Consider the following 21,428-nt stretch of genomic DNA (forward strand, 5'->3'; position numbering starts at 1 on the left):
TGTTAAGAAGATAAAATGTTCTTTAAAACAGGCATCGATGTTACAACAACAAAAAAGTGACAGATGGTCCGTCTACCCTTGCAAGGAAAAGAAAACATCCCCACATCAGGGAGCTTATATAGAAAGCCCTCATCTGTCAACTTGAGGGAAAGCAGGGTATGCAGAGGAGAAGAGAACTAAAGGAAGATGATCCCAGGAGAATTTGTAGAAACCTGGCACCTCAAGAACCACCATCAACTCTAGTTTTGGTGTGGTGAAGGAGATTTCTTGATTTTAGTTATGTAAAATATGAAACAGTGTCTGATATATGGCGGTGTCTGCTAAGGCAGGCTACACTTTATATAATATCCTGAAATATCAGTAGTTGAAAATAAAATGTATAATATTGTATGTGCAGTTGCTGAAAACTTTATGTTGATTATTTATGATCTTCGTGCCCACATTGTTTATAGGCAGAAATAGACTGGTGTTAAAAAAAATATCTGAAAGCATTATTGTTTGATGCAATATTATGTGCATTTATAAAAAAAAACAATGAATAAAATCAATTGTATTCATTTATATACAAACTCATACATGCAAGAAAGTGTTAATAAGTTCATGCAAGCCTGGAGGGGATGAAGCCAGTGTATTGTCCATCTGGATATTTGTCATGTATCTGCCAGAAACAGCAAGAGGGAATTACATGTCTCTGTCCAGGCCCAAGCCTTCCATGTTGCCGTAGTATGAACTGCCTATAGGTAGCATGACTGTTGGCACTCATCAACTTTATCACTGAGGACAAGACCATTCCATCTGTACATCCTGGACAAGGCAAGTACAGCCTCATCAAGGATTAGATCTTGAAAAATCTGAAAAATTATTCCAACTGTAATATGCTATTTCTAAAATGTAAACAAATATATTTTAAGAAATAATAGGAACATGCGCTTATTCAAATGTTATTCATCTTCGATCAGCAAATTCCACTGTGAAATACACGTGGATCAAAACTGCACAAGGTTTTTATTTTGACATGAACACTGAGAGTTCCATCGCAACTAGAACTGATAGTTTATGTTAAGATGGACAGCTCAAAGGTTTTGGGGAGCATTTCTATAAGTCAGAGACTCCTGCATTGGGATCAAATAGGAATGGCTGATTGCAGCTTAGATTTGTTTAGTATAGTGAGGTACCCACATTGAAATCAGGTAATGAAAAGAATCTACTCGATGAGTATCAATTGTAAATTAAAACAAAGTCCGTAAGATTTACATATGTATGCATGTCTGTTTTTGGACGGCTTACAATTTTAAAATTCTTTCACAGTGGTTGCAAAGAAATAACATTTACAACAATCATGTATGTACATCAATTATCAATCTTTGAGAGTCCACCTTGGAAATGGAATTCATTGTAAATGTTGTATTGTAAGAGTAACTATCAAAGTTTCAATTGTACATTCATAGGCATGTGCTACACATATCCTGTATGCAGAAAGAGGTTTTCTGTAATGTAGCCAACATACCTGTCAAGTTATTCATACCTTTTGTGATATACATTTTGTACATAAAAATTGTAAGCTTTGGCAATAACACGTTCAAGGAATATATAAAAGTTATTGAAAGAATTAAAGAAGTTTACAAATTGCCATTGAATCAAGTAAATTTGTTATACAGAAATCATTTGCAGTAATCACCAGTTCAAAGGTGGAAACATTGAATGCCAAGCAGACTGGGCAATTAAAATTCTTACCCAAAAATGTTAGATCAGATATGAAGAAAAAAAAAGTTTCTTGCAAGCCTTCATGTCAGTCTAAATTCTGGATAAATAAGACAATTTAGGAATATTAAGTCCTGATGTTTATCATGATAGTGCATATATAGTATTATCTTAGAAATACACATTAAGGCATGCATTATATTTAAAACAGAAGAATAAAAGTGTAGTATTTATTTCACAAGACTTAAATGGCTATATGAATTCTATACATGTCTTATGTTTTAATGAAACTGCAATCTAGTCAGGTCTAATTGCTGAACTCCAAAGTAAGATTGCATAGACCTTTTGTTACCATTTTGTATTTAAAAAAAAATAAAACTAATAAATGTAAAAAAGTTGGTTTATTAATTAAACTGAAAAAAGAGCAAGTTGACCTTAATAGTATTGAATGTTTGTATGCCACTAGGGTAGATCACTAGTATCTATACACCGCTCCCTCGATAACTCGCGCCCGGATAACTCGCGATCCCGCTTATAACGCGGTGTCCGTCTTGGCTCCCGATTTTTTCCAGACAAAATGTATTTAAAATATCTTTAAAATATGCTGAACATGAAAAAAATTACGATAAGAATTGATAAATTAAACCTTGATACATTGCTCGTTTTATCATCGAAATTGGTGATTAATGCCCGTAAAAATATAATCCATATTTTGCAATTTGCAAGCTCTAGAGAAGAATTAATTTCAGAGATCTCGAAAATTTGGACGCCAATTTTTGATCTGGGACGCAGAAAATCACTGAGGCTGGAGTCCTCCGTACGCATGTAATAGGTGCGCGGGAAATTTCAAAGATTTGCCGGTCCTGTTTCAGCCACCTGCTTTGTGGGAAAATGTGTTGATCAGTTTACTGTGCTGATATTTACAATGACAGAATTCAGTGACTGAAAGACTCTTTGATGTACTGTTGCTATTTCATAAGAGTACATTAAAAAAAAAGAACATGATGCAACAGCTAGGCGGCTAGTTCAAAGGCTTTGACTTGGCGGCCGAATGAGAAAATATACTGATATTTAGTGATTGAATTCAGAGGCAGAAAGACCCAGTTTTAAAATCCTAGCGAGACCTCTGTTTAAAGATATCATATATTATGTAAGTTTTTAGGATAAATAGTTGTCATTATACTGTAAATAAACAGTCTGGTGAAATAGCGATCAATGAAAACTTCTGGTAAATGTTAACAGGTGGCAACAGAGAATGAAATAAACACCAATTAAACGACTTCCTGTGTGAAAGTCACGTTCTAATCCTTTAATTCCGTTTCAGTGTAAACATTATAATCACAACATAGTCTGTTCATTGAAAACATGAAAAGAGTCAATCGACCGTCACATCGAAACCCGTGAGTACTTCTGTGAGAAGCTAATTACATGTACATGCCGGCTTTGTTTTGATCAACAAGTTGGGGAAGTGTTTGTTGCATTAAAAAAAAAAATCGATTACAAGAGACCTCGGGTGCTGGATTAAGGGTCTTGGAGCTGCCTTTGACGTAAAGCAAAACAGCAACAGAGACAACGACGACGATAGTGACTTCGAATGTTTCAGTGAAACTGATGTCATTAATGCCGAGGCTGTTTGGGAGAAATTAGTACAGACTCATGGTCCTGAGATGGGCGTTTCTCTTGGTGGAGGAGTGGATTTGTGCTGACAATGATTGCCCTACAGCCGAATACATGTCAGATGAAACTATAATTATTTCTATAGCGAACAAATTTGCAGCAGAAGACGATTCTAACTGGAGTAACACAAGTGTTGAAAGTGATGCAGACACAGATGTTGCACCTCCACCCCTCTGCACAGGAAGCAAATGTTTTGATATTGCCGTAAGGTGGCTGGAGACCCAAAATGTTGACTACGTAAAGTTCATGCAGTTGAGAAATCTGAGAGATTTTGCTCGGCGGCAGAGAAACCAAGGAGTAACACACACAAAAAAAATTAACTGATTTTTTCAAAAAGTGAATTGATATTTGTCAAGCGTGGCACAAACGGCAAGTATTAACTTGTTCTAATTTACGTTGTTTTAAATATGTTGACCAATTAAATATGTCAGTACTGATTAACTCTTGTTTTTTTTTTTGTTTTCCATCTTACTTCTATCGCATTCAAATCTATCTATCTATCTATCGTTCGATCGACACTGTTTCTCGAAAAGAGTCGATTCAACATAAAACTTAGTGACGTATTACACAATGTGTGAAGTGGTACACATGTTCAGCGAACGGAAACTACGTGGAATAATGTTTTCGATGATCGCCTTAATATACTGTAATTTATCCTGAAATTTTTAATGTTGTCCTATGAGAAAATAATAAAGTACACCGTTATGAAGAGATATTTATTAACAGTTAATCTCAGAACGATTATAAAGAGAGTATTCAACAGTATAATCTGCCTACCCCTCCCCCCTTATTTTTCCGTTATGTCGTCAATCACTTTATTGGTTTTTGGCTTATTTTATAGGTCCCTCGATAACTCGCCCCTCGCTTATAGTGCGGTCGATGTTTCTGGACCCCGATGTGCGCGAGTTATCGAGGGAGTGGTGTATATGAAATGATTTTAGCTAATCTACCTTTAGGCCCTCATACAAAGGAATTTATTTATTTTAAGTGTATGTCTGAAGCCGCTGTATATATTGGTTTGGAAGAAGGAAATAGAGTTGGCATTTCTAATGTCAACTGGAATACTATTCCAGAGCAAAGTTTCAGAGTACTGGAAACATTTCTGAATAATTCTTTATTTGGTTTGGGAATTTTATACAGTTTGGTAGACATGGATCACAGGTGTGGAGTATTACCAGGTAGCCAATACTGGAATAGTGATTGTAAATATTCAGGAGCACTATTATTGGATACCATGTACACTAATTTGGCTTTTCTCAACCAGATTCAGTCTTCAATAGGTAATAATTTTAACTTATCAGCTAAAATTTTCCTTGCTTTCTTTCTGGATTGATATAGCCTGAATGCACTTGTTTTAAGATGTGCCAGCTTTGCTATGATTTTATCATTTGAATTACTCCACACTGTGTTACAGTAGGCTAAATAGGGTTGTATGTAACTGTTATAAAATAGTTTTTTTCACCTTATCCTACTGAAAAGCCATAAACTTGAATTAACTTTTTTACTGACATGTTCAGTCCATGATAGGTTATTATCTACCAAAACACCAAGTAGTCCATCATGACAAACCATCTGTATCCTTCCATGTCAGACATAGTTCATCACCACCAAGATTTGTTCTTTTTTGCCATGTTGAGATCAGTAATATTTTAGTTCTTCCAGTATTTACCACTATGCCATTGCATATGCAACAGTTGTCCAGTTTGTTTAAGGCATCCTGTAAATAAATTTCTAGTTTGTGCTTTGTGTTTTGAACGTCTGACAATGTTGTGTCATCTACATAGAGATCTGTAGATGAAATTGAGTCCCTTAGTAAAAAGTGGTAGGGTACTAATAAATAGTATCAATATTAATGGACCTAAATTGAACCTTGTGGTACTCCATATCTAATTGTACCAGGTTCCGACAGAACAGTATTTATATAAAATGTTGTGTTCTCTCACTTAAGTACGAAGCAAACCATCTAATTGTTCCTTCATCACACTGGTTGATTTTCTGTTTCTTCAAAAGAATTTCATGTACACCAACCCATAAACTTTCCTGAAATCTACAAATAGAGATCCTATTATTCAACTTTGATCAAGTGGTTGAAGCCATTTATCAGTAACAGAGATCAAGTCAGTCTCACATGAATGTTTCTGTCTAAAGCCTGATTGAATAGGGTGTAACAGCAACTGTTTTGTTAAATATGACATGAATGAGTCATGGACATGTTTTTCAATCAATTTTGACAAGTTTTGGTTGTATTGAAATTGGCTGGTAGTTATCAGCATCATTCTTAGAACCAGATTTGTGCATAGGCATTACTTTTGCAGTTTTCCATATTTTGGGTACAGATGAGGATGCAATATTTAGATTGATTATGAATATTATGCTATCTGAAATAGCTGTGACAGAAGTTTTAATGAGTGGTGGACCAATCTGATCAAGTCCTGTACTTTCTTGATATCATGTTTACTGGGACATTTTTTTAGCAGGTTTTTTAATACCTGTGGGATAGAGAAACATACCTCCTGAGGGATCTTTTCAGTTCATTATAGTTGTTTTCTATCACTCATTCTTTTAACTTAGTGGTAACATTAGTGAAAAAAATCACTCAAAACATTTGCAATGTCAGTGTCATCAGTGACTTTTGTGTCATTTACCAGAAGTGAGTGAATTTTATTTGTCTGATCTTTGTGTGTTACCCCTATGAGTTCACTGAAGACTTTCCAAATGGAGTTTGTGTAGCTCTTTGTGTTTTCAAGCCTTGATTGATAAAAAGGTTTTTTTTTTAGCCTTTTCAATCATACTTGTTATTTCCCCATATTTGATATTGTGCATGGTTCCCCATAGCCTTCAATTGGTCTCGTGTCTTCATAGTATCTGGGATTTCAGTAGTAAATCAGTTAGGTTGGATTTCATACTTTACTCAATATACTTTTAGTGGTGCATGCATAGAGACTACATCCATAAATCAGTCCACACCCTTAGAGCTTCACATATGTCATCAAAATTTTGGATAATATTCCATGGAACTTTATATAGGTCATCTTGAAGTTGTTATTTACTTCAATTTTGGTTGTTGATGTTGTGGGGTTTAACGCCATTTTTCAGCACGATACATGGCGGCCAGTATTAATGGTGGAGGAAGAACCCGGAAAACCCTGGAAAGAACCACCGACCCACGAGAAGCTACTGGCAAGCTTTCTCACATGCCCACATTGGCTGAATCTTAGACTCGAACCGCCGCAGACAGAGGTGAGATGGTAGTGATCCGTAACGAAGAGCGCTTTAGACCACTCGGCCACTCGGGGCCCCACTTCAATTTTGGAAAGATCTGTAAGTGATAGTTTTGTGCGTATTTTTCCTATTTCTGTTGCATTTAACCTTTGTTGTCAAAAAAGTAGGATAGTGGTCACTAAGACCAACATTTGGTACATTAACATAAGCCACATTGTTTGGTCAGTTGGTATAAATGTGATCAATAAGAGTGCTTGATATTTCTGTTACACTTGTGGGCTCATTTACCAGCTGGACTAGGCCTAATGATTCAATAAATTCCGTCCAGTTACTCCTTATTTGAGTATTGAGTAGGTCCTTATTTACACTGCTGAGTATATATATGTTTCTTTCTCCTGTGCAAGAACATTTTCTATTTGATTCAAAAAGTTATCATTCCAAATTGCTTTGGAGGAAGGTGGCCTATAAATGAAACCAACTAGGAATGATTCTGCATTATTTTGAGAAATTTCCACCCAAATACTCTCAATTTCATGTGACCCCAAGTCAGGTTGCCTTTCTGCATTTACATCTTGTAATGTATACAATATACACACACACACACCCCATCTCTCTGTCCCTGCATAATGGTTTATTGTAGCCTTGACAGTGAAATAGATTATCATTTGTGATTAGCATTTAATTTGGTTTCAGTGAGTCCTAAACCATGCGTATTATTTTCCTTGGAAGACAACATTAACTTAATCTGTTCCATTTTTTCCACTATACCTTGTACATTTAAGTGACCCATGTTAAAACATTTTGTATTTAGTTTCATATCAGTTATATGTATTTCATCATGCAATGGGGTACTCTATGAGACTGTCTCCATACTACTTTTATCATTTTATAAGGTGGCTACATAAATGGGGTGGCCTCTGTATTTTCTATGGTACCTGTGCATGGTCTTCCTTTATCAAATCATACTGGGGTGGAGTGTTGAGTAGCAGCAAAAAGTAAAGCAGTTTAAACATACATTGTTTGGTAAAATAACTAATCCTTTAATACAAGTATGCATTTTCTAAGTTGTGCAAAACACTACTGACATAGATATTAGAGTCTTTGCCAAGTTACTTAGTACCAAACATTTTTCAATATCTATCAATACTTGTCTTGCAAGATATAAATAAACAATTACCCTCATTCTTGTCTGCCTTGTCTGAACTATGTGTAGAGCTTGGTCAGCTCAGTTTTTAGGCTGCACAGCATGTCTTCCTCCTCTCCCCCATCTGGTTTTTCAACTTCTTGCTCCATACCTCATCCTTCCTCTCCCTCTTCCTCTTAAAGGTCGCTCTAGAAATGAGCTTGAAAATGAGCTGATTTAAGTCTATGTAATGAATTTTAATATGTAAAAGTATTTCATAATTTGACAACTAATATATTCATGATTACTTATCAAACTTATAGGAATATAGTGCTAACTTTGGATCAGAAATTAATACATGAGAGGTTGTGATTTGATGGAAGTTATTTTGGGCTGGATCAGGTCAAGTGTTGGGTGGGGTGGGGATCCAGAATTTAAAAAGGGCCCCTACTTTCCTCGAATGGGCACCAAAGCAAAGTCTATGTGTCTATTTACTCAGTGTGCACAATACCCAATAAACATGTGCAAGAATAAAGCTGTGGTCAAACTTCAACTGACAAGTGACTGTACATTTGTGTGTGTGTACTTTTTTACAATCTGACCCCGAGTTTTGAACCTGGATTCCATATCTTAGTCGCATATTTAAAAAAAAAGAAGCTTATTTAAAACCTTGTGTATGTAAAGTATTAACTTGGAAAAGCACACAAATTCTTTTCCGCTTTGTCTGAAACGTCAGAAAGATGGGTGTTAGGGGTCCACTGGTGACAATGTGGTTAGAATTTATAAATTGAATAATGAAATTACTCAATTTTTAAAACTTTTAAATATCCCTGATGCTTTTCATTTATAAAATTGAGTGGTGGGGACGTGAGGGAGTATGAATTCTACTGGGCAAGAAATAGAGTGAGTAACTGTGGGTTTTTGCAATACTGTACGGAACACATCGATTTAAATTATTATCGTACCAGAAAACTTTGAAATATAACTATAAAAGTAGTTGTACATACATTTCATTGTTTCCTCTCAAAATTAAAATTAGAAAAGAAAAGGATAAGAAGAAAAGAACAAGATCAGAAGAAGATCGTACTCACTGTTGTTGACCTTCTGGGCGGTCTCGTAGCGTGGTTGTGTTTTACGTCATCATCTTCAGTTTTTACAATGTGGACTATAATTATGCAAATTTCGGTCACCGGAACTATGTGAGTTATTCATTCGGGATCTACCGATCACTGCCGAGCGGGATTTCAACATGGAGATGATAGATTCATTACTCTACATACGAAGATTTCAGAGAGCTCGTATTTCATAACAAGAACCCTTACATACTTGATATTACCCCAGAATTGCCTTTTAAATAGTACTTAATCAGTTGATATACATAAATGTTCCAACATTTTTGCAAGAAAATTCACCCTCAGCTGCACTATTGTGCCTTTAAGTCACCAGCCCATGGCTTGTATCATAAAAAAAATTCATTCAGCACCGTCCATGTAATTACAGCAATGTTCTCACCTACTGCTATGTTTGTGTCAAGTCTGTGACATTAAGAGGTCAAATAACTATGTATGAGTTTCAGTTTATACCTTCATATTAGCTTCTTATTAAAAATTCCCAATGTTCAATTTGAGCATTTTATCAACCATCAAAATCTGTCCCATAATGTCCGGCATGAAAATTTCTAAAAATATACTATACAGAGTTTCCTAAGTTAGTGTGTGTGTGTGTGTGTGTGTGTGTGTGTGTATTTTCTTCAAAAATTAAGGACCTGCATATGAATTTAATCAAAGAAAGAGTATTTAAGAAATTTTGCTTCTTGTTGCTCATTTTCAATGGAAGTACTATCATAGATATAATGAGATTCATTGACATGTACATGTACCCAAACTATTCATGCTATTTAGTTGAAAATTCACTTACATGTGTATTTACCTGTGCATGGTTATCTGCCAACAAATTAAATATTAAAGATGTAATTATCAATGTTTTTTTAAAGTATTTCTTGCATAATATTTATAAATTAGAGTTTATAGCTGCATCACAGGTGCTTATTTTGTACCCCCCACCCCTTGGATAGCCAAAAGGAAACAAAAGTCTGACACTTTTTTTACTCTGATAACTGACTTGTCTTGATATTAAATGATGCATTACATAACAAGATGGCACATTGTGGCCCCAATCATCATCATGTTATAGTAGGGGTTTCACTATACTGCCTTGACTGACACATACAACATATGCAGTGCTAACACTAGTACTAATATTAGTACCCTTACTCGTACGTCGTGGACAGGGTACTAACATGAGCATATACGTGTCAATGGAGCAAGCCGGGTGTGATTCACACCCGGCGCTCTTTTAGTCTAATAATAACACTTTAAACATATTCCTTGAATATAATCCAATAAATTGAGTAGTCCTCTTATTTAATACTGGAAGTATCAAAAATCATTGTAGAAATGGTTGTAAAATCTCGTTTACCTTTCTTTGCCGATATTTTCGTTTAGATCGTCCTCCATATTATTTCAAATAATGATTACTTCCGTTCTCAGCCTCGTTTGTTTGTGTGCCATGTAAGGACATTGACGACTTATTTGGAAATGTAAACAAATCATAGTAAAAATTGGGCGCCGTTTGGGTCAGAAATTTGGCGCATTAAAAGTAAATACGGTTTATCGGCAACTTTGAAATTCCACCAAGAAGCGATTATTCGCCACTTGACTGATAATAATATATCATAGAATATCCAAAATATTGTCTGGCAAGCCTTACGTAGAAAAGCGGTCACGGCGAGAGTCTCGCGTTATCTGTCATGGCGGACAGGATAAGGTTAGAGTAACCATGCGAATTTATTTTATCGTGTAAGGACTTAATAAATTCAAAATAAGCCAAACTTCTTTCACAACATGATTATACTTATGTAGTTGATTTCTACACTGTTTGTTTTTCTGACTTTAGTGATGAATTTTTTTGCTCCATTACAATATATGGGATCGGTTCGTAGCCTCAACCACACCAATTCAAGTTGAGGCTACGACATCATAGCTATGCTAACACATACAACATAAGCACAGTACTAACTCATACAACATAAGCACCATGTTAACAGATACAACTTATCCAGTGCTAATACATACAATATATACACATTGCTAACACTTACAACATATGCACAGTGCTAAAACATACAACATATGCAAAGTGTTAACACATACAGCATATGCAAAGTGTTAACACATACAACATATGCAGTGCTTAAAAATACAAAATATGCAAAGTGTTAACACATACAACATGTGCAAAGAGTTAACACATACAACATATGTAAAGTGTTAACACATACAACATATGTAAAGTGTTAACACATACAACATATGCAAAGTGTTAACACATACAACATATGCAGTGCTTAAAAATACAACATATACAATGCTTAAAAATACAACATATGCACAGTGCTAACATGCACAACATATGCACAGTCCTAACACATACAACATATGCACAGTGTCAACATATAACATATGCACAGTGCTATCACCATGTCGGTGGGTTCATGTACCCACCCAGGAATATGAAGCCCAATTATTGGCATTTCCAAAGTTTTTTAACATATGAGGTGGGGTTAAAATTAGGAATAGGGAGGGGCGTTGTTATTTGGAAGCAAACTTGCAGTAGTAAACTAAATTAGGCCCAACCTTCTGATTGTTTGGTTTGGGGTCTTATTTTACCAGACTGCACCTGAAGCAAACTGCATCCTAAAATTGCTAATGCAAATTTGATGGTCAAGAGATGACACTATAAATGTGTGTGTTTGTGTCTATATTAAAATTTGGCATGATCAGGACAATTAAGAAAACATCTTGTCTCTATGAATGAGGAAATAATACTATAATGGACCATTCTTAATAAGGTCATCATTAATATTTATGTAACAAAAACAAGGCTAATCTTAGCAGATTGGCAAACAAGCCATACAACATCAAACATCTTTCACTAAAATATATGTAAAATCAGTCTGTCAAGATACAACCACTCACAGTAACATGAAAAAGAAAGATGAACAAAGAAACAATGTACATTGTGCTTAAAAAGCTTATGAAAGGCCAAATAAAGTCAATTTTCATCATACAGTCTTTACATTTGCCTATATGTTCTTGAGCAGCAGGGGGGGCGAATCCGACATTTTGTCCAATCGTCATTTTGCTTTATTAATACTTTCTGCACTCAGCGGATCCGGTGTCGTCAGCGCCCGGTAAAAAAAAAACGACGTCGTCGTCGGTGGGTCGTCCTATCGTCATTTGGTTTAATTAATACTTTCTGCGCGCCGATCCCAGCGTCGTCAGCGTCCGGTAAAAAAGCGCGATGACCGCGTCGATGTCATTGCCCCCCTGTTGCTAAGGGGTTATTTACAATGATCTTACAAACAGAGTGATTACTAACTCCTCCTATTGTAGATCAATTAGGTTATTTGACTGATCGGTAAGTCTAAAATTAATTCTCGTTAAAAACCGATTATGGCATCGCATATAGACCGGATTAATCGGACTCTCAACGATTAAGAATCCGGGAGGGGCTGTTGGTGAAAATGAATAAAGGATATACCCCTGTTGAGCTTGATTTGATTGCTTGGTATCTACCTGGTAACTCCCTTCGATAACATCACACACTAGATTGATTGCTATCACCGATGCGATATTTACGTTGTATGGAGCAATATGCCTACCACCATCTCCGTTATCGTGTCTGAGGATAATTGATGGACTGAAAAAATCATTAAGAGACTTTCTTAGTTCTGGCGCGTTGTATCCTGGAAACTTGAAATCGGGTAAATCGGCTTCTGTGATATTATACTCGGTTAGGAAATTTTGTTTATCATCATCGCTGTTATCGGATATCATTTTAACGAATCGTTCATTGATATATTCCATGTCTGATATAAGTTGATTTAACACCTCAACGTGTTTTTGTGCTTTTGTTTTCCGTAGTTGTTCTAGTTGCAATTGGTAATTACGATTAATCTCGATAAAAAAACTATCGATATCATTTAAATTAACTACTAATATGACGATCGATTCAGGAGTTTCCTTATACTGAAAATACCATTCAATGGTATTCCTGTCTTGAAATATAAACCCGCTGGGTAATAACGTGCTTTTCATAATAGACAACTTATCTCGATAACTGGGATTAATTTCATGATACGATTGCGCATTTGTGTTCAAGTCCGCGGGGATTTCATGAGGTGGATTCTTGGGCCAACCTAGTATGGTTCTTATTGAACTGTTATAAATATCAACCATATACCCCGGTGTGCTTATTTCAATCGTCGACGATAACGTCGGTTCATGAACCGTAATATCGATTTTTGATTCTTTTCCTGTGATCGATTTTATCCTGCGTTGAAATTCTTTATTGATTTGTTCTATTTGGTATGACCCAGTTGGTATTGTAACCTCCTTCCAGTCTGGGGTCCCATCGGGTTTATTTATCCATGCAAAAACCAGCGAGTTATTAGGTTGTTGTTCGTTAAATGCATCCGCTCGGATATTAGGCCAACTGTGATATACTCGCAATTTTGCCAGCGCTATTTCCTTCACTGGAATCGGAGAAGGGAAGTTTATACTGAATTCTGGCTTCGTTGATGTTATCGATATCATACCTGTTTGTACCGGAGTGGTGTTCTCCGCGATCCGTTGAAGTAATTGAAACCCTTCGGGGTTCAGCGACATTATTATTATTTGTCGTTTCTAGTGTTTAATTTCAACACCGAATATTAACAACCTGCTTGTTTTCAGGAGAGTGTTTTAAGCCCATTGAAGTGGTTTCAGCGACGTGGTTTCCAGCTTCCAGTTGAAAATCCTCGATTTTTGACATCGCGGAGTCATACAACTGGACCATCGTGGAGAATTCAACATCGGATATAAACGAATTATCTATCGCCAACGAGATCAACCCGGATAATTTCGAGTACGCGTCGGATACTATTTGATGTTTTACTGTATACTCGTTGAGTTTTTTCTGAGAACACGATGATATCTTTCTAGTGATTGCGTTGGCGACTCCAGCAATTGTTGTCGCCGCGGAGATAGCGATTGGAACAGCGATCGGGGCCATCATGGTCACCATGGATAAAATAACACCGGTACCGGCTACTATACCTGACACCGAGTACACGACCGCGTCGATGGTGGTTATTTTTCGGCGGTATTTTTTTATTTTTACACGGTATTGTTCGGAAAGCGTTTTCAAATTCGTGGAGAATTCTTTTACGGTATTGAATCGATATTGATGTGACGTCGGTGATACCTCTGATTCAATTATCTTGGTGGTCATTTTTATTTTAAAAGAGCTAGTGTTTTTAATTACTTAGATCCGCTACAAATTCCACATACCATGTAATGTTTGCCCTGGTTAAATTTCTATCAACGGCATAAATTGTAAACTGTTCAGTTGCGTCCTTGTCTATAATTGCTGATATTGTATTGTTAAACCCGGATGAACTCGACGATAATATATTAAACTGCATCATTGAAACCAGTGTCAATCGATAAATACCCTTAACAGTTGCGGTAATATTTACTATATTCTGTGTAAGAGTCCAAGTGAATGATCCATGCCAAATCGTGTATACTGTGTTGATGGTGTTCTCGTGAGGGATTTTTATTTTTGTCATTTCCGGTATTCTGTCTTTGATATCTGTAACATCAGCTCTGATTGTTCCTATTTCCTGTGTATACGCGTCTATATTCCCCTTAATCACTGCAACATTAGTTTTGATTGTTTCTATTTCCTGTGTATTTTCGGTCATACTTTTTTTGTTCGCTGCAACATCAAGTTTGATTGTTCCTATTTCATATGTATGCACGTCTATACCCTTTTTGTTCGCTGCAACATCAGTTTTGATTATTCCTATTCCCCGCCAATACGCGTCTACATTATTTTTGTTCGCTTCAATATCAGTTTTGATTATTTCTATTTCCTGTGTATGCGCGTCTACACCCCCTTTGTTCGCTTCAACATCAGCTCTGATTGTTATTATGTCCTGTGTATGCGCGTCTACATTATTTATGATCATTGTAACATCAGTTTTGATTGTTTCTATTTTCCGTCCATGCGAGTCTACATTATTTATGATCGTTGCAACATTAGCGCCGATTATTTCTATTTCCCGTTCATGCACGTCTACACTCCTTTTGTTCGTTGCAACATCAGTTTTGATTGTTCTTATTTCCTGTCCATACGCAGTGATATCATTTATAGTTGTTGTAATTTCATCCAGCTTGGTATTTTTTTTACCAAAGAATTTATCAAAGTTGTCATCGATCCTGTTAACATTTTTTCGTAACGTGTAAAATTGGCCCGACAGCGTTGTAAACTCCGAAATAGTACTTTTTATCCTTTCAAGATTTGGTTCGGTTACCATCGGGGTCCCAAAAAAACTAGCAGTAGTGAGTTGTATACCGGTGACAGACTTTTGTATCCCCTCGAACTGATTTGCTTGCGCGTTAAATTTATCATACAAATTTTTTAACGAATCCGACATGGTTATATAATTGTCGTCTAGTGTATTTATTTTTCCATTTATCGTCAAGATGGATTCACCTGATTTAAGTCGTCCGTCGCCGGTATATAGCGCAATAGTGTTCTCGGCGGCATTACGTTGTCGTATTAAAACGTCATCCAGCGACACATTACTGGATTTTAATTTACCCTGACGATCTTGAAATACAACTATTTCGCCCGGGTCAACACTGGTTAGATTTAACGTATCAGCGATTTCATCCTCGATTAGTTTTTTTATGTCATCGGTGACGAGCGTTTCTGTGGATTCTTTCAGCGCCGAAACCGGTCGTCCCCAGATATCAATCATTATTATTGTAAAAAAACACAGTGTTTTTAATTAACCCGCCGGGCCTCTACGACCCCACTAGTGTATTCGTTTACAACCACATGAGGTGGTTTCCGCGATGATGAAATCGCCGCGAGTACGTTCAATACCTCACGGCCACATATCGGTGGGTCACTTAATTGTTGTGTTGGCAGCGTGGAATAAAAAACCGGGGCTGAACACGCCCGGATATACCGCATGAACTCAGAATGGTCTAATGCACCACCGTGTTCTGATCCAATTTGTAGATATAAAACAGTTTATTTAAGCGGCTGTGGCGGGTCGGGAAAAACGACTCGGGCAATTGAATTATTTCGAACGCGGGCAAGTATAATCGTGCTTACACCGACCTATAGACTAGCGCGAGAGATAAAACAACGAAATTTTGACGCCGTTACTTATCACAGCTTTTTTCGATACAGCGGCGGTGAGTGGACTCCTGATCGAATGGGGGAAAAATTTATTCCTGAAGTTATCATCTGGGATGAGATATGTACTGTTTCGTTAGGTGTTTTACAAATGTTTCTTGAGTGGTTGCTGCGCGCGAATACAGCGGTGATAATGTGCGGAGATCATGGCCAACCACCACCATTTGTCGGCGAGGGTCCACATGATTGGTTAAAGGGTTTTGTGGACTATTATGAAGAAACCGATACTGATTACCGAGCACTTGATGAACAACTGCGCGAGGTTAAAAAATTAATCAGATTACAGCCGGATAGAGTTCAATGTGAAATAATCCGTGAGGTGATTCCGGAAACGCCGTTAAATGAATTCTGGGAAACATGGAGACCAAACGATTTGATTGTAGCGAGTAGAAAGATAGAGACACACTTCAGCGGAAGTTGTTTACGTTGCATAAGGAAAAGTTTCCAACGCGCCCAGTGCCGTTATGTTATAGACCCGCGGACACACGGTGGCAGAACACTGAAGTTGAAATCCCGGGCCCGACAGCGTCAGGGACAAAAAAACAAATTCTTGTGCTGAATGATATTGTGCTCGTTGATATCAGCGTCGTCGAGGACGCGCTACGTGCTGATAAATCCCCGTGGACGCTAGGATACGCAACGACAATACATTCCTCGCAGGGATTGACTATCACGGATACAATTGTTTGGATGGTTGATAATCGCATCGAATGGTCAAATCTAGTCTATCTTGCAGTGTCCCGAGTACGGAGGATAAATCAGCTTCGAAGAATTGTTATTGACGAAGCCAGTGACAACGATGACATCATCGATGCAAGCGTCATTGATAGAAAACTCTCGGGTTACCGCCAACAGGATAAAAAAAAACAGCGGCGTTTTGATATTGATGCCGAATTAATAATTGCGTTACGACAACAACAGAATAAACACTGCGCGAGTTGCAATTGTATAATGCGTTGGCGTTATTCGGATAAAGACGCTCGCCAATTTACCATGGATAGGATCGATAACAGTTTCGGTCATATCCGTGGTAATGTGAGGTTGACCTGTCTTGAGTGCAATAGACGCAACGGCGCTAGTTAAGACCACGCGGGGGCAATTGAGTATCATCAGGTATCACTTGTAGTTGCTCGCGAGTAAATCCGCGCTGAGGAGCAGTTGAATCCAATCTATAGATCGGTGGTCTACCAGGTGATCGTGTTATCGTTGATATGTTATGCGTGGTAACACTCCAAATAGGATCAGTAGCTCTTGCTCTGCCGCCTTCAAGTTCTCCTGGTTCATATAAATATCTAACAGTGACATTGCCGAGAATCGGCTTGGAAACGCTATCTATTTTTGATCTTCCGGGTATATACTTTTTTTTTATTGCGTCGCTGGGCTTCATGTTAATTGCTCGGGTAATCTCATTATTTAACGCTGCAATTACACCTGGTAATCTTTTGACCCATTCACGAGATCGTTTTTCTTGGATGAATTCTTTCGCGTATTGATATCCAAATAACCGTTCAGCAAGAGTCCGATTGAATCGTTCAACAATTGCCTGATCACGATGTAGCGCAGTATGACCTCGTCGTATCGCGACGCTATGATGTTTCAGCGTTGATAAAACAGCGCCGCGAAATTCATTGCCAGGATCAACTTGTAATAGATTTGGCCAGCGCAGAGGACCCCTTCGGTAAATCCGCTCAAACGCATTGGCTACTTCAGTTGCTGACTTTGTTTTTAATGGCTCCGCTTGTTTGTATCGACTCGCAACATCAACTACGGTTAGCGCGTATTTGTAACCGTTGTCATGCGGCAGAAATAGTATATCAGCCTGATGAACTTCATTAGGTACGCTGACATCAAAGCGCGAAAAGTTAATTTGTTTAGGCGGTGGTAGATAGATTTGCCATATAGCCTGTTTGGATAACCAATTAGCCGCAACGGCCTTTGTTACCTTTGCAGCGCTTGCGAGTTTACCAATTGCGGCCTTCCCCTTCCAGTATCCTCTCGGAGAATAATAGATGGATTCCATGTTGTTATTATAAACGCTAGCGTTTTCAATTACCAGCGCGAGAAGCTCCGCTTCCAATCATTAATTTACCTTTCATAGCCGATTTTACCAACCATGAAGCCAATTTTTCTTTGAATGATTTATCAGGAATAGCATTTAACGCGTGAATTAATTTTACATCCGCGATATGACGCTGTTGCAGATCGCTACTTTTGTAGTAAGCAACATCATGAGCATGACACGCCTTATCGATAGCGTTTATTGGATACTCACCGGGTTTGGGCTGATTTTGATCATCGAGTCTGATATCTAATCGTGTTCCGGGGCCACAGTAGCTATATCCTGGGAGGTGCTTTTCTCCTGGATACTTTGCCCACGGTGTTCCGGGGAGTTTTGATAACTTGGCTGCAATATCACCTCCTCGCTTTTTTTTAAAGCATCCCCGGGTCTAATAGAAATAAATCTAAATTTCTTTGTACCGCATCGTGCACACTTACCAGTAAGTGCCGATCTGTTATTTCTTGTTGTAACGGTTGTCATATCATTTGTGCCAGTACGCACTCTACACTTCACACAATATAAATCCATAATTTATGTATAGAGATATGAATATAATTGATTTTTCGGCGACTAAAACGAGAGAACCAGTTAAGCATGTTGCAGCGTTACCAAACTCGATCCGGATGATTATCATTGGACCATCTGGAACCGGCAAGACGCAATTATTACTTAATTTAATAATGAGATGGATGAAGTGGGATAAGTTGTATTTAATCGCCCCTAGCGTAGATGATCAACGATGCTACGAGGTGTTGAAAGATTTTAACGAGAATGCATCAGCGATCGCTGAAAAAAATGTTATTGAGTTTATTACAGATATCAATGATGCACCAGGTATTGATGATATTGATGGCGACGTTAACAATCTAGTCGTGTACGATGATGTTATGTTAGACAATCAAAAAAACCCAGCTAGGATATTTTCCAGAGGCAGGCATAAAAACACCGACGTGATATATGTCACTCAACGATACACTCAGATTCCAAAAGTAATCAGAGACAACTGTAATATTCTTGCTGTATTCAACGGCGTTGATACACACACGCTACGAAATATTTGGCAGACATGGTGCGGCGGTGACATCGACTTTAATGGTTTTCGAAACTTTTTTAGTCATGCTCAGTCGACCCCACATGGATTTGTAACGATAAATTTACATGATCCTCGGACACGATATCGTATTGGACTTGACCAAATATTCGGTTAGTTGTAAATAATTTTCATTGTAAATAACTTCTTAGCAGCAGGGGGGGCAATGACATCGACGCGGTCGTCGCGCTTTTTTACCGGACGCTGACGACGCTGGGATCGGCGCGCAGAAAGGATTAATTAAACCAAATGATGATTGGACGACCCACCGACGACGATGTCGTTTTTTTTTTACCGGGCGCTGACGACACCGGATCCGCTGAGTGCAGAAAGTATTAATAAAGCAAAATGACGATTGGACAAAATGTCGGATTCGCCCCCCCTGCTGCTTCTTGTGCTCAAAGGGTTCCAGGTGGCAGAGTGGTCAAAGGCACTCACTTTAACAGGTTGCTCAAATCTCACCTTTGTATGTGCGAGTTCAAGTCCTCCAATGTGGGTATGTGAGAAAGCTTGCCAGTAAGTTCCTCTGGGACAGTGGTTCTTTCCAGATTTTTCCTCCAACAAAATGTATTGGCCACAATGTACAACCTATCATATGATTAAAAATGGAATCAAACCCCACATAACCAAATCTCTTACTCAAATCGTATAGCACATAATGTATTAAGAGTAAATGTTACTGACATGGATATAGCTTATATTTAGTGAATCTTTAACTGCATCGTTATGAAATTTTCCTTCCAGTTCATACAGATATATTATTGTCAGTAACTATACAATGATGATGATAATGATTATTATTATTATTAGGTAACCTGGTAAAAGATATTGGCACCAACATTAATAAGTACCCTTAACTAAAAGGTACACACTGATGAAAATGAATTTAAAGACATGCCTTTAACTTTTTACTTCTCAGCATAATCTATGTATTAAATATGTGATTTTAAAGGTGGGAGGGAATGCAGTATTCTAGATGCTGTTTTGATGGTGAGAGGGCATGTGGTATTCAGATGCTGTTTTGCAAGGGTAAGGGCATGTGGTATTCAGATGTTGTTTTGCAAGGGTAAGGGCATGTGGTATTCAGATGTTGTTTTGCAAGGGTAAGGGCATGTGGTATTCAGATGCTGTTTTGCAAGGGTAAGGGCATGTGGTATTCAGATGTTTTGAAGGCTGGAGGGATTGTGGTAATCAGATGCTGTTTCGATGGTGAGAGGGCATGTGGTATTCAGATGCTGTGTTGAAAGTGAAAGGGTGTGTGGTATTCCAGATGCTATTTTGAAGGTGGGAGAGAATGTAATATTCTAGATGCTGTTTTGAAGGTAGGAGGGAATGTGGTATTCTAGATGCTGTTCTGAAGATGAGAGGGCACGCAGTGTTCCAGATGCTGCTTGGAAGTAAGGAGGGGATGTGAATTATTAGCTTTACCATAATGAGAATGTAAACATTTCAAATTAGTGTTAAAAAATCTCGATTGACTGTTCTTAGATTGTTACAAGAAACACATCACACAGAAAAAGATCCTGAAATTTTAAAAGGAAATGGGAAATGGCTGCTTAATCAAGAAACAAAAATGTTGTTCCTTGCATTTAAGTACAGTCAGCATATAGCAATAATCCATTGCTTTTGTAACTCTTCCTTAGAAACTGAATATGTAGGAAGCATAAATCTTCAAGGATACTAAAATCTGTATTACACAACAGAACACTATACTATCTGGCATGACTTTATGGATACTAAAAATCTGTATTACACAACAGAACACTACACTATCTTTCATGATTTTATGTGCTAGCATTAGTCATCAATGATGCAATTGCTAATGCAAGCACCTTGCTGATTCTCTTTTCCAATTTAATGGTCTGGAGTAATATGAATATATGAATAAATTCTAACAAGGATATATCCTATCCAATCTTACCTTTGACAAGAAGATCCACAATAACTGGGGATCTAAGTGTCTCCTCCATCAGGATTGGGGGAGTGTAAGGAGGCTTTGGGACATTTACATCACTTCCTGCTGCAATAGCCCTTTTAATTAAATCTATTTTACCCCTCTTGATTCCATAGTATAGCACAGACTTTCCTGTAAAAAACAGAAATTTAAACGATGTAGAAAGCAATTAAAACCGTGTAAAAATCAGTGCAAATCATTTTAAGTTGGAATGCACAATGCCAAAGAAAAACGAGTTTTTAAAAAGAAAATTTCAATATAAACTTTTTTGGAAGATACATTAATT

The 21,428-nt window shown here is 37.5% G+C and overlaps 1 protein-coding gene and 1 long non-coding RNA gene across 3 annotated transcripts in view; both read right to left on the minus strand.

The window, feature by feature from the left end:
- LOC149789092 (uncharacterized) overlaps positions 1–21,428 on the minus strand; it is a 78,585-nt gene that overhangs the window by 38,023 nt on the left and 19,134 nt on the right. For both annotated transcript variants that reach the window (XM_089975289.1, XM_089975290.1), the window contains exon 3: positions 21,110–21,274. In XM_089975289.1, the coding sequence (XP_089831415.1) occupies positions 21,110–21,274 (165 nt within the window). The remainder of the gene's footprint in view (positions 1–21,109; positions 21,275–21,428) is intronic.
- LOC149789094 (uncharacterized) lies at positions 552–10,215 on the minus strand. The gene is made up of 2 exons (XR_016424471.1): positions 7,778–10,215; positions 552–851 (listed from the first exon to the last, which is right to left on the minus strand). It is a non-coding gene; the product is annotated as an uncharacterized LOC149789094 (long non-coding RNA).

Source organism: Sinohyriopsis cumingii, chromosome 11, assembly GCF_028554795.1.
Source record: "Sinohyriopsis cumingii isolate HCF-2022 chromosome 11, ASM2855479v2, whole genome shotgun sequence".
Classification (NCBI taxonomy): domain Eukaryota; kingdom Metazoa; phylum Mollusca; class Bivalvia; order Unionida; family Unionidae; genus Sinohyriopsis; species Sinohyriopsis cumingii.